The sequence below is a fragment of the Astyanax mexicanus genome, unplaced genomic scaffold (assembly GCF_023375975.1).
Source record: "Astyanax mexicanus isolate ESR-SI-001 unplaced genomic scaffold, AstMex3_surface scaffold_36, whole genome shotgun sequence".
In the NCBI taxonomy this organism is placed as follows: Eukaryota; Metazoa; Chordata; class Actinopteri; order Characiformes; family Acestrorhamphidae; genus Astyanax; species Astyanax mexicanus.
Window position 1 is genome coordinate 1,481,980 of NW_026040046.1, and position 14,316 is coordinate 1,496,295.

Sequence of the window (14,316 nt, forward strand, 5' to 3'; positions counted from 1 at the left end):
GAGGGTGAGAGGGGCGGGGCGACGGCAGGGGTTGCCTATAGCAGTGCACTAAACACACCAAGGTAACCATCGCCAACCAAAACCCCAGGAGTACGCAAGAGGACTTATTTACTCAAGCAGTGGCACCAATATTACAAGAATGCATGACACACTCAACCCTTATTTGATTAGTGAATTGATTAATCTTTAATCACATGAGTCTAAATAAGAGATGGTGTGAAGTATCACATGTTCAGCTCTCAGTCTCTGTGATGTAGAAGCCAAATATATATATATTCCAAAAAGATTGATTAGTGATATAAAATCAGTACAGAAAATGTAAAGGTTTATATGTTTCCCTGTACATAAACCAGAGATATATGTATATGTGGTTTATTATGGAGGTTTGTGTTCTGATTGTATTTGGTTTAATATTGATATTATATTGGTAATGACTAATTAACTCACTCTTTTTGTTTAGGTGTAGGAGATAAGTGAGACAGGCTGCTGAGACCGTGACACACCCCTGACCTCCAGATAACAGCTCTGTCTCTGCAGTGCTCCAGGGGACGGGATCTGATCTCACCCTTAAATGTGCCTTATAGTACGAAAAATAATAGAAAAATCCAGGATAAAATTGTAATAAAATAAAAATTCAAGATGAATTTGTAGTAAAAATCAATACTCAGAATAAAATAAAATAGAATGGTTGTCCTCAAATATTTGGACAGTAGCGAAGTGTATTTGTATGTGTGTTAAAGAGTCCTAACGGCAGTGTAATGTTGTAGTGTTGTGTATAAGAGCTCCTCCTCTCCTCCAGGAGATTCCAGGGAAAGCGCTGCAGGGGAACATGTTCCGCTTTACGAGCTAAATGACCTGTTCCTGACTCACACACAGCCACAGCACACTTTATCACCATCACACAGCTATACAGCGGAACTCAGCCTCTCACAAAGTTGTGTGAGTCTTTCACAAATTCACATTGACAGTTTTATCAGGCTAGAATTAAAAATAAAAGTTATTTTTCATTTCTCAAACTGGATTTACTGTCATTATATTTGGCTGAAAATTACTATGACTATTTTTCTTTTAGAAGAAATCAGAAATTAATGTTTTTTTCTGTAAAAAAGCTTTATTTAAACTTACATTTCTTCAGTTATGGCAGCAATAATAACAGTACATCAGTAGAGTACAGAAAATAAATGATTTCTTTAAAATGCGAAAGATTGTGAAATATGGTGATTCATTTGAAATCTTCATTTAAATGGCCTCATGTTTGGCATACACTAATTGTAGTTTAGTCTAAAATATTTTTTTTTTATAATTTATAATTTTAGTAATTATTTTTTTTTTTTTTATTTTGCATAAAGTGACTGCACTATTATTTAGAAAACCTTCATACTTGATCTAAGGTAACTGTAGCTGTCAGGAATACCCAGGCAGGGTGACGAGGAAAGCGGACACAAGTGCAGGTAGGGACGAAACGAATAATTTATTAAATAAATAACAAAGAAACAAGGAAACGAGGAACAAGTAAACATGTAACAAAGATAAATGAATAACCAAAAACCAAAACAAACCAGTGAAACAAAAGAACATAAGCTAAGCCAACAAGAGATAAAGATAATAAATAAACAGGGAATATATACAAGGGAAGAAACTAGAAATAAACAAGGAAAATAACTATAAACGAGAAAACAAGAAATAAACAAGAAACAAGGAACTAAGGCTATGAGAGAACAAGGAAACACTGAGAAAAGCTATTAAACACTGAGAGAGACAAACGACAGGTGTAGGTGCAAAGACCAACCCAGACAAAGTGGAAACACCTGTGGAAGGGGCGGAGCTACAAATGAGAAACATGTGGTGGAAATCTACTGACAAGAGACACAGAGGAGTACAGGTCACGTAGGAATAACACAGAGACAAGACCAGGATATGACATTAGATCCAATTCATTTATTGTTAAAAGTACTGTAGTATTGATTCAAATTCATTCATTTGTGGCTTACAGTTACTGTATAATTAACTAGAAAACCCCTTATACTTTACCTAAAGTTACTGTTGTTATTTGAAGTAATAATATTTGACCTAAAGTTACTGTAGTATTAAATAAGGGTCCTCATATTTGGCTGAAAGTTACTGGAGTATTAATTAAAGGTCATCATATTTGATCTAAATATACTGTAGTATTAGTTAAATGTCCTTATATTTGGTTGAAAGTTATTGCAGAATTAATTAGACTTAATTTATACTGCTTAAATGTACTGTAATATTAATTAAATGTACTTATATTTAATCTAAGAGTACTGCAGTATAATTAAATGTACTCATATAAACTGGAAAGACCTTGTTCAGCTAATAGACTGGTTGAGTGCATTACAGAGTAATAGTATCTGTATTAAACACTCCCTTTCTGAGTAAAGGCAGCCCAATCAGGGTAAACATGGATTGCGACAGCCAGGCATTTTTCCTTCATTAGCTGCTGTTGGTTGATCAAACATATTCTTCACAGTTGACATCATCAGAAAGATGTAAGTTCCTGTTAACTCAGCCAGGAACACCTAGCAGATATGAGCACTTTAAGTCACTCACAGTTATTAACCAAGAACTGCACAATGTGTCAATAGCCATGTACCCTGTTATTTAATGAAAAAAAAAAAAAAAAACTTTTATTAGTAGACTGCATAACTTCAGTGTTCATAAACTTTACAAAATGCTAAGCAGGGAGGAAGACAGTTCATTACAGAAGGAACACTGCCTCCCACCTGAAGACTGATGAAGGTTTGGGGCTTCGTTACTGCACTGCCAAATTTAACAGAATTTTTGGGGGGATTTTGGGGATCTGTCTGATGTAAAACTCTTAACAGTAATTGGGCCATGCAGCGAGACAATGACCCTAAGCACTAACACACACACACGAACACACACACACACACACACACACACCGCTATTAAGAAATAGTTAAAGCAGGAGAATATTCTATCAGTATTCTGGAATGGCCAGAAGACAGTCTGACTGAAACTCCACCTATAAAGGTTTAGATGAGAATGACAGAGGGACAGCATGGACAGAAATGATCAGGGTTTCTTTTTGGGGGCGTGTTCTGTAACTCACTGGCTAAGCTAGCCTCTAGTACAGCTGTTTTGACTAACTTGAGTACTTAGGATAAAAACTCTTGTCTAAGAGAGCAAAGTCTCAGTTAACGTTAGCTAAAGGCTAACCTCTAATAGGCTAACTGCTAGATCAGAACAGAATTGCCTTTATTGTCACATGGTCAACCAGCGAAATTAGCCATCAACCCATCCATACAATAACATACAAGGGGGAAACAGGACAGGATAGGAAGACAGGGTAAGCCGCAGCGTGTGCACGCGCCGCCAATCATTTCTTCAGTCAGAGGGATACAAGGGGGAAGAAGAGGGTAAAAAAACATACCCCTAGACTGTGCCCTAAAGAGCACAGTGTAGGAACATCAAAAAAACCTCAGCACATAGGCACATACAATATACACAAGAGACCAAGCAATGAAGGTGTGGGAAAGGGTACGGGAGGTGGGGGGGTCGTTAGGTAAACAGGGAGAGATTCAAAGTCACAGTGTTCTTTGGAGGAATGCTCCCTATCATCCACAAGGCCGAGTGCTGATAGGGCGGGAGCCGAAAGCAGATTAGACTTCAGTTGTTTAGGCGAGTGACCGCTCTCCAGTTTAGCATGGTCACTCTCTATTGTCCATCATGGTCTCAATTTTCTCCACCTTCCTTTGCAAAGCCGTTTGCTTCTCCGAGATGTTTTCCATGTTGCGGTTAAAAGTCACAGTCTGAGTGCCGACAGCTCTGCCCACCGCATCAATCAGGTCGGGCAGCTTTTGGGGGCCCTTGACAGCTGTCTCTTAAGGAATAGCAGTGCCAGACGAGACAGGAGAAGCCAAGCAGGAGAGATAAGGGGAGGAGAGGGAGAGAAAGAAAATGCGACCGCCTTCAACGAGAGCAAGGAAAGAAAGGCTAAGGCTAAAATCACACATGTTTAGAAGCTTCAAACTTGTGCACACAGTCGAGTGTATGATCTTAAGAATGTGTTGAGGCACACCTTACACACTCCTATGGCCAGATTTAGTGGCTTTACCTTTCAGTGGAATGAAGCACATTGCTAAACTTTTAACTACGTTAGGGAAAAATAACTGGTTGTGGGTAGGTAGGCGTAGGTAGGTAGGTAGGTGGGTGGGTTGTTGTGGGTTAGTAGGTAGGTGTAGGTAGTAAGGTAGGTGGGTGTGGGTAGGCTTAGGTAAGGTGGGTGGGTGTGGTTAGGTACGTAGGTAGGTAAGTAGGTGGGTGCGTAGGTGGGTGGGTAGCTCTGGGTAGGTAGGTGAGTGGGTGGATGTGGGAAGGTACGTAGGTAGGTGGGTGGGTGGATGTGGGTAGGCATATAGGTAGGCGGGTGGATGTGGGTAGGTAGGTATGTTGGTAGGTTGGTGGGTGGATGTGAGTAGGTATGTAGGTAAATAGGTAGGTGGGTGGTTGTGGGTAGGTAGGTGGGTGGGTAGGTAGGTAGGTGGATGTGGGTATGTAGGTAGGTAGGTAAATAGGTAGGTGGGTGGGTAGGTAGGAAGGTGGATGTAGGTAGGTAGGTAAATAGGTAGGTGGGTGGGTGTGGGTAGGTAGGTGGGTGGGTAGGTAGGTAAATAGGTAGGTGGGTGTGGGTAGGTAGGTAGGTAAATAGGTAGGTGGGTGTGGGTAGGTAGGTAGGTAAATAAGTAGGTGGGTGTGGGTAGGTAGGTGGGTGTGGGTAGGTAGGTAGGTAAATAGGTAGGTGGGTGGGTGTGGGTAGGTAGGTAGGTAAATAGGTAGGTGGGTGTGGGTAGGTAGGTAGGTAAATAGGTAGGCGGGTGGATGTGGGTAGGTAGGTATGTTGGTAGGTTGGTGGGTGGATGTGAGTAGGTATGTAGGTAAATAGGTAGGTGGGTGGTTGTGGGTAGGTAGGTGGGTGGGTAGGTAGGTAGGTGGATGTGGGTATGTAGGTAGGTAGGTAAATAGGTAGGTGGGTGGGTAGGTAGGAAGGTGGAGGTAGGTAGGTAAATAGGTAGGTGGGTGGGTGTGGGTAGGTAGGTGGGTGGGTAGGTAGGTAGGTAAATAGGTAGGTGGGTGTGGGTAGGTAGGTAGGTAAATAGGTAGGTGGGTGTGGGTAGGTAGGTAGGTAAATAGGTAGGTGGGTGTGGGTAGGTAGGTAGGTAAATAGGTAGGTGGGTGTGGGTAGGTAGGTAGGTAAATAGGTAGGTGGGTGTGGGTAGGTAGGTAGGTAAATAGGTAGGTGGGTGGGTGTGGGTAGGTAGGTAGGTGGATGTGGGTATGTAGGTAGGTAAATAGGTAGGTAGGTGGATGTGGGTATGTAAGTAGGTAAATAGGTAGGTGGGTGGGTGTGGGTAGGTAGGTAGGTGGATGTAGGTATGTAGGTAGGCGGGTGGGTGGAGGTCAAGTCAAGTAGTTTTATTGTCAGTACTGCATATGTACAGGACATACAGAGAATTAAAATTACGTTACTCTCCTTCCCAATTTTACAGCAAGTACAGATAATAGATATAATAAAGGAGAGAATGGGAGACACTATGTGTACAATACAGCAGGGACACAAATAGACATGCATGAGACAAAAACAAGGTGCAGTGGTGTGGGGGAGAAATAGATATATAAATATAAGTAAAAAAGTAAAAATAGATATATAATTATAATATAAAAGAGTGGGAGACACTATATGTACAAAACAACAAGAATACAATAAACATAAGTAAGACAAAAAACAAAAAGTGCAATATTGATGGTGATTGAGATGGAATGACAGTATAAATAGTGTATAACAGTAGTGCAAATAAGGTATATAGCTTAAGGCTGGTAAAGTGAATGAGTGCATAAAGTTCTTAAAGTTCACAGTTTTTGGGGAATTAAAGTACGTATTACAGTGCAAGTATATCAGTAGTGCAGGTATTGGCTGTGTAGTGCGAGTCCGTTTGGAAGGGACCATTACTTTGAGTATTGTAGTGCAGAGTTTCAGTACTGTATTGGTGGGGGGTGGGGGGTAAGGATGCTGAGTGTGTGTTCTGGGGGCAGGATTGGGATGGGGGGAAGGGGGGGGGTCAGGATGCTGAGTGAGTGTGTGCTGGGGGCAGGATTGGGATGGGGGGTAGAGCAGGAAGAGAGTTCAGCATCCTCACAGCCTGATGGATGGGGCTGTCTCGCAGTCTGCTGGTCCTCGCCCCGAGACTCCTTAGTCTCCTCCCTGATGGCAGCAGGCTGAAGAAGCTGTGTAGTGGGTGGGAGGGATCTCCTGCCAGACGGAGGGCTTTTCGTGTGAGGCGGGAGCTGTACAAGTCCTGAAGGGAGGGGAGAGAGGTGCCAACAATCTTCTCAGCTGCTCTCACGATGCGCTGGAGGGTCCTGCGGCAGGATGCTGTGTATGCTGGGTGTGGGTATGTAGGTGGGTAGGAAGACACTTTATTGCTCCCAGAGGGAAATTAATGGAATTAAGGAAATCTCATTCACACAAATATGAAACAGATCTATATTTAATATGTTGCTTTTTTATTAGACGTTGTTGGTCATTGTCATAAATATCAGAATCAGAGTTATCATCGTCAGAATTCTGTAAACATAAAGAAATACACTGCATGCTAGGTATTACAACATATTCAATTCATTTCTTTACACACTGACCTGCCAGTTTATTAGGTACCTACACTCATTTGGCATTTTATCAGATGCCATGAATGTATGGGGTGAAATAATTTGGCAGTTCAGAGTATACAGAGCATACAAAACACTAACGATGCCGTACCAAGTACAATAAGTGCTGAATGTTAGTATGTCAGTTTTTATGTGTTGATTTCTTGTTAGCTGACTGTAGCTCAAACTAAGGCCTGGAAGTAATCAGGGCTACTAAATTCAGGAAGTTTAAACTTTATAATAGAAGTTCAATGTCGTGACAATGAGCGATTCACTTTAAGTAAATTCAGTGACGTGTTCAAGTTGAGCTCTACCAGAGACTATTCATGAGAGACCAACCCCTGACTGAAATATGAATAGGAGTTTGCTGGTTGTGCAGAGAATAGCGGAGTGTCAGCATGCTAATGAGGATGTGGAGATCTGCGCAAGCACAGTAGCCAGAACAAGATAAATATAATGTTTATTGTGCATTATTGAGCCAAACTATTTAGGAGGTTTTTGTCAGATTTTATCAGTGATTTTATATATTTAATATAATAAGAATATATTTTTGAAACTGTCTTTTGACTTTTGTAATTTTGTTTCTACCCACTCAAACACAAAGATATAATTGCTGTTAACTACGCATTCACATAAACATTAGGGCTGCCTCGTGTATTTTGTGTCTGTTTGGATTGTTGATTGTGCACACAAAACCGCTAGAGGCAGTGCACAACATGTTTTTGAGGAGCAGCAGTATGGTGCATTCTTGCCACTGCCCTCACAGTGACGAATACGTGTGTTAGAGCAGATGGTGAAAAATCAGCATGGTTTTAAAAGTCATTAAGGAAATGTGTAATTTAAGATGGAATGAAATCTGAGGGGAATGCTTGAGAACAGGAGTGGGAAGATGATGGGTCTTTTTCCAACAGTCATCAGATTTTAACAATTTTAACAATAACAATTTTTGGTTAGTATGATGTTTTCTGAATGTTACAATTAACTTTCTTAAAAAGATAATTGTTCATCTTTCTAGATGAGTATATAACAATTTTATTGAACATTTGTAATGTTTTTAGATCATTCCATTATTTCATTATTTTCCAGAACCTTTTCAAAATGCTGCTAAATGTTCTTATAACTTTTTTCTGTTAGCTGGGGATCTGCCCTCTAGTGAACACTTCCAGTACGTAGTGTAGCACACAGGCAAGTATGTGAACTATTATATTCACAATGCAGCTGGTTGTTGACTCAAAAACTTGGACAAACAGCAAATGTATTTCCAGCCTAAGAGGCAGTTCTTTCTGTATTAACTTAGATAACTGAGCAGCTGTGTTGCAAAGACTTTGGCAGCAACTTCCAATAAAACAATTAAAAAAACTCAAAACTGCTGCATATTTGTTACTTTGGCTAAATAAAGAAGTCAAGTCAAGTCAAGTCAGCTTTATTTATAAAGCACATTTAAAAGACACAAAGTGCCGACCAAAGTGCTGTACAATAAGATCAAATAACACAACCTAATTTAAAACCAAGATAGACCAAGACAGAACAACAACTAACATCATCAAACTCCGCTCAGGATCCAAATGCCTGAGAGAACAAATAGGTTTTCAAATTAGACTTAAAAATATCCACTGTGGCCGATTCTTTTATAAAAAGTGGAAGATTATTCCAAAGTCTTGGAGCGGCTATAGAAAACGCCCGGTCACCTTTGAATTTCAGCCGAGACCGAGGAACATCTAGACACAACTGGTTGGAGGAGCGTAAAACACGAGGGGTCGAGCGAAGGAGAAGGAGGTCAGAAATGTAACTCGGAGCCAAACCATGAAGAGCTTTAAAAACAAACAATAAAACTTTGAAATCCACCCGGTGAAGAACAAGACTCTCTCTTGTATCTGATGTGCAAAAATACTTTTATTAATAACTTAATTATTTGTATTCAGTATTTTACTGAATGATTTTTCTCAACAGTTTGTTAAAAAAAATACTTGTTTCAAATAATATGAAAAAAATATGTCAGAGTTTTGAAACTTTCGAAGAATGAATAAAGCCTACTGGCTCTGTTTTTGTTATTTTTCAGTATTTTTGTTTTCAGTCTGGCATGCAGTCTGCCTCCATGCTGGTAGACATGCCTACTCCTCATCCGCTGCACAAACGACGGTGAGTGATCGTATAGCTTCATCCTGATAATAGCAGTATCAATAACATGTTATTCATAGAGGTTAACAAAAAAGATACATGTTTATCATAAAAATGCCCTAAAACTCCATTCTTTCAAACCAAAGAATCTGGACTACAGCACAACAAAGAATCACCCCAGAACATCCCATAATCACTGAAACATCACAGCATATCATTAGTATTACATGGTATGATGGCATCACTAGTGTTTTGTACACAGTGTGTATATATGTATACATTGCTGCTGTCATGTCAAAAAACTTTAAAATGTTGATTTTTTTATTATGTTGATTAACTTTACTCAAGTAAGCATAATTTTTCAGTTTTTATCTTTTTTCATTTTCATCTCCACATTTAAAATAGCAATTTGGTGAAAAATTCAATAAACATTATTGACCCCAAATTCAGTTGATTAGCCAAGACATGTTAGACATCTGTTAAACATCTCAGCAAGCGGACACGCAGACCACTGTTCTGTTCTCTTCTGCTCTATATCATCAAGATACAAATCCATAGTGAGTTTAGATTTTTTCCCTGAGGATCCGTTCTGACAGGTGTGCTACATTTCCATGTGTTATTTTGCTGACCACCAATGTGTAATTTTTTTATTCATCTTTTTATCCTCATGTGCACTGTTTTTTTTTGCTTGACTGTTACACAGTAAATATATATAAAATTATTTTTTTAATTATCATCTTATTAGCGATGGACAATATATCCGTTATTTCTGGCATCGTGATAAATTGTATTGTTTTGACATTTTATTACAGAGAGTGTAAAAAAACTGCTTAACTGGATTATAAGCAGCAAAATGTAATTAGAGTCACAGTACTGTACATGAAAGTGTGTTTAAATAGCAGAAAAGCAGAATCTACCACTGCTGATGCATTTTACCTGTTTTAAAATAAGTTAAATACTGTGTATCGTGAAAATGTCTTTAAATATTGTGATATCTGTACGTGATTACCTACCCCAAGGGTGGTGGCATTTATACTCCTCATACCAATATCAGAATTGTATCATATCTACCAAAAATAAGAACTATATCGTGATATAAGTTAAGGATTAGCCTCAAGGTAATATTACAACACTTCAGCTCCAGTGCTGTAACTGCGTGGTACGGTGGTTTAATCATTGGTTTTTAGAGGAAATCACCAAACTGTGTTGGATGCCACAGTCAACCACTATGCTAATGAAAGTTCAGAATTTTCCAACCCTAGTCCTGGAGATTTGCCATCACTGCTTTAAAACACCTGTATCACCTCAGTAAGGTGCTGCTAATCATCAGATTAGTTGGATCAGGTGTGTTGGAAGCAGGGAGGCACTATAATGAGCAGGGCAGTGTACCAGGATCAGAGTTGGGAAACATTTCTTTAGCTCTTCTTTAGTGTTTCTCAACCATGGTCCTGGACTCACCCAGCCTCATTTCATTTCATTGCTTTTTATGGTCCCAACACACCTGATCCAACAAATCTGGTCATAAACAGCCCTTTACTGAATAGATAGGGTGGGTGTTAGAGCAGGAATCCACTAAAATGTGCAGGACCAGGGTTGTGTAACGCTGCTTTAGTTCGGCTTGCAGCTGTGTTTGTTTGAAACATGTCCCAAATTGCTCTCTACTCCCTACCTAGTGCTCTAAACACAATCAAATAATATACATATTGTCCAATAGTTTGATGCAAATACCATGTCCAAGGTCCAAGTCCAGTGATTGTTAGCAACATTAGCCAAACTAACCGTTTCTTGGCTGATCGACTGTATGATGACTTTGATCCATCATGTTTATTCATTTTCATTTTAAGCATTTTTGGAGATGCAAGGTTTTTTTAAGACAGCATCAAATTATTCATTGTCAATAAACTCATGATAAAAGGCACTTAGAAATGGTTATAAATACAGATAATGACAGACATACCACTGTGCAAAAAAACAAGACAACACAATAAACGTTTAAATAAAGTATTCAGATGCCGGCCATAATGAGCCATAGTCTGCTAACCAGTGCTTTGCACCCTGCTCTCACACTGTATCCTGCATTATATCACTGTACAGTGTGACATATTGAACTCTGAACTGATGTATCCTAAGTTTCCAAGTAGTAGGGGGACACCAGGTACTATAAACAGCAGCAGCCAGTACAGAAAAGAGCTAATCATAAACCAACTGACCAGAAAAGTTACAGATCAGCTGCAGAAGCTCGTCAACACTTCACGTGTCTCGTCTTAAAACCAGTACGATAAAGCAAAAACAAAGAAACGTAAAGAACAGAAACGGTTACTAGCTCAGGGAGAGCGTCGCCCAGTTACATCATTCTGTGTGACTAATTTCACCAGTTTGTAGCCCCGCCCTCCATCTTTATGCAAATGAGTTCTGCCGGCCTGTTGACCAACTTGTTTCTGGTGTGACCTCACTGTTCCAGGACCTTTATCAGGCCCATTACAGGCCTGCGTCTTAAACGTGTGTCAGCAGGATGCAGTACGTGACATAAATCTCACTGAGGGAGGAGCCCTGCTGAGGTGGCTCACAGGTACACAGGGAGGAAGTATTTACAAGAATTGACAGATAATAAAAAAAAGAAAAACAGTAACTTTTTCATATATATATATATATATATATAAATTACACTTAATTACATTTTTTTTGTCAATTAGCTATGCTCAGGCCAGTACAGCCCAATTGATGTATCAGTTGGCAGATAACATTTCTGCATCATGATTCTTTATTTTTTTTTAACATTGACCTCTTGGCCTCTTATGGAGACACTGCCAGTACCATCTAGTGGTCACATGACAACATTACACTCAATTTATTGAAAACATGATGGCGGGAATTCCAGTCAAAAGTTTCTACAGCCAGTCCAGACAGAAACATGGGCCTGGTAAAAATTCATACTTGTAAAAATTCATACAAGTTTATGTTTAAAATTAGTTCATTTACTTTGACTTTTTTAAGACGGTGAAAAGACTGTTTAGAGAAGAAAAACTGGAAATTGAAAATGGGCTGTTTTGAAACATGGGGATGGATGGCATATCTTGCTGCAATCGTGCCTCCAGACATGAAGTCAACCTTATATTTGAGAGATATAGTACAGTGCATGTTTTTAACAGTCATTGGGTTCTTCAATAGGAGCAGAAAAATCCTTGATTTGTCCATAAAATCTACACATTTCGCTAAAAGGCTGTTGCATGCTAACGTTGGACGGAAGCATTTGTGGGCGGAGCCTGGATACATCCGGAGTGCCAAGACGCATTAATAGGTTTGTAGGCCACGGCTCAGCTTCGTGTCAGTGGTGTTTACCTGTCACACTGCATCCTGCTTTCTGACTGATTATGAAGGGCCTTTTTGTTTAAGTGTGAAATTTAAACTGGGTTTGTTCCTGGTTTAGTAAGTGTAGTAGACAGTGGCATAGAGCATTGTAACTACTATTTCCTGCACACATCGTGTTTGCAGAACTGTTCTTTCTATTTGATTAAAGGGCTGAACATAAACTATCCACCCCTCAGCACACGTCATGCAGCAGCGCGCTGGAAGACGCCTGCCTCGTCCTGAGTACGACAGATTCAACACGGTTACAGACGATCCTGCTTAGTAGATAAGATCCATTTAGATCAACCTACCTGTTCAAAGACAAAGACCAGTCTGTGCTAAGTGATGCTGGTGAGCCACTATGTACGTAACCATCGAATATATTTTTTTTAAATGTCCCACATAAGCAAATATTACTGTTTTTGCCACCCTTGATCAGAGCTGTATAGCTGTCAGTTCTGGTGACTTGTCGTAGTTTTTTATATATACTGATCTATATATATTTTTACGGAAGCACACTGCATGTTCTCATGGGTGCTGTCTAACATTAAGCCCGCACTATATTAGAATACACTGTAAAAACACACATTTGTACTCAAGTTATTGTATGTAAAAGGTGCCAAATGAAGCTGAAACACTTAAAAATCAACAAATCAAATATTAAAGGAATGTCCCAGCGTTTTCTTGTTCTCTACCTGCCCCATGTTTAACACACTGTCAATTACCACAGACAGTTATTTCAAGGCATTTAGAAATCAACACCTTGATCATTTTTGTTTGCAAATTTAGACACAAACGTATAAGCAGTGGAATTCAACAATTCCGCAGATTCAAGTCACATGCTTTTGAGACTCCATATCTATTAGAAATGAGTCTATAATCATTACCCACCATTTGTGCACAACTGGCTGCATAATGGTGCATAGTGCGTGGTCCCGATGATTGCCACCTGCAATATCATTTGAATACGGGTACCGCAGTCCACATCCAACATTCTACACCGATTTCAGACTACAGCTAAATATTAGCTGGTGGTTTTAAATGCTAGAATCAACATTTACATTTATAGAAATGAAGCTTATTTTAGCTCCTCTTGGAAAGTTACTAAAGAGAAAAATATATACACATCCTAAAAGTTGGTAGAAAATCCTACTAACTTGCGCTAAAACTGAAATGAGTTTTCTGATTTCGATTGTCATCAAAATTAAACTGATATAATTCTATCAAATGGCTGATTTCTGCTTCTTTACCACATACGGGAAAAACGCCCGTGGTAATCAACTGTAAGACGCGGCAACTAGAGGTTAGGCTGAAAAACACTGGACTATCCTTTAAAGCTTATTTTCATTCTGGATTGATCCAATTGCCATAATCAGGTATATGATTTCATGACTCCCGTTCAGCTGACCACAGCTTGCTTGAGCATCACCATGCCCGGCGGGACGAAGACCCAGGACAGAGTGTCCCGCCCAGCCTTCATCTTCCTTTCCCCCTCATCTTCATCGTCATCATCCTCCTTCATTCCTCCATGACTCCTGTGGGAGGGCAGCAACAGGGGGTCCAGGAGAGGCCCACTGTGGCAGAGCAAAGCTCCAGCCCCCGGAAGCCTGGAGGACATGGAGAGGTCCAGAGCCATCAGCGGCCCGGTGAAGGTGTGCAGGGCCTGCGTCCCCAGCAGGGACAGTGCCGTCTCCGACAGGACCAGAGGAGCTCTTCCAGGGGTCGGAAAACTCGAATGGGAAAGAGCTGCACCCAAGCGGCCTCGCCCTGGCCCTGCCTCCATGCTTCTGCTCTCCTGGGCAACAGAGTGGCCGTGAGCTTTGATGTGTTTGCGGAGGGAGCTGGGGTCTGTGTAGCGCTTGTGGCAGCCCACCATCTTGCAGCAGTAGGGCTTGTCCTCGTAATGCGTCCGCGTGTGCTTGAAGCGGTCACTGGAGTTGGAGTAGCGCTTGCCACAGCCTTCATACGGACACACGTACGGCTTCTCTCCTGAGGGGTTGGGAAAACCATTAGTATTGTTTATGACCTTTAGGACTAAGTACATTTCTGTAAACCAAGTAAACCTTTATTTATTTGCACAGGTGCTTTAGCCTTGTCCCTCAATGCTTGGTAGCATCATGAGACCCAGTGAATAAGTAGGAATAAAAAAGGACCCTCAAT

At 40.3% G+C, this 14,316-nt stretch overlaps 1 protein-coding gene across 1 annotated transcript in view; it reads right to left on the minus strand.

Annotated features, from left to right (window-relative positions):
• Window positions 1-6,529: 6,529 nt before the first annotated feature.
• Window positions 6,530-14,316, minus strand: part of glis2a (GLIS family zinc finger 2a) — a 40,483-nt gene continuing 32,696 nt past the window's right edge. Inside the window, exon 7 of the mRNA XM_022687146.2 lies at window positions 6,530-14,145. Coding sequence (XP_022542867.2) covers window positions 13,556-14,145 — 590 coding nt within the window. The 3' untranslated portion in view covers window positions 6,530-13,555. The remainder of the gene's footprint in view (window positions 14,146-14,316) is intronic.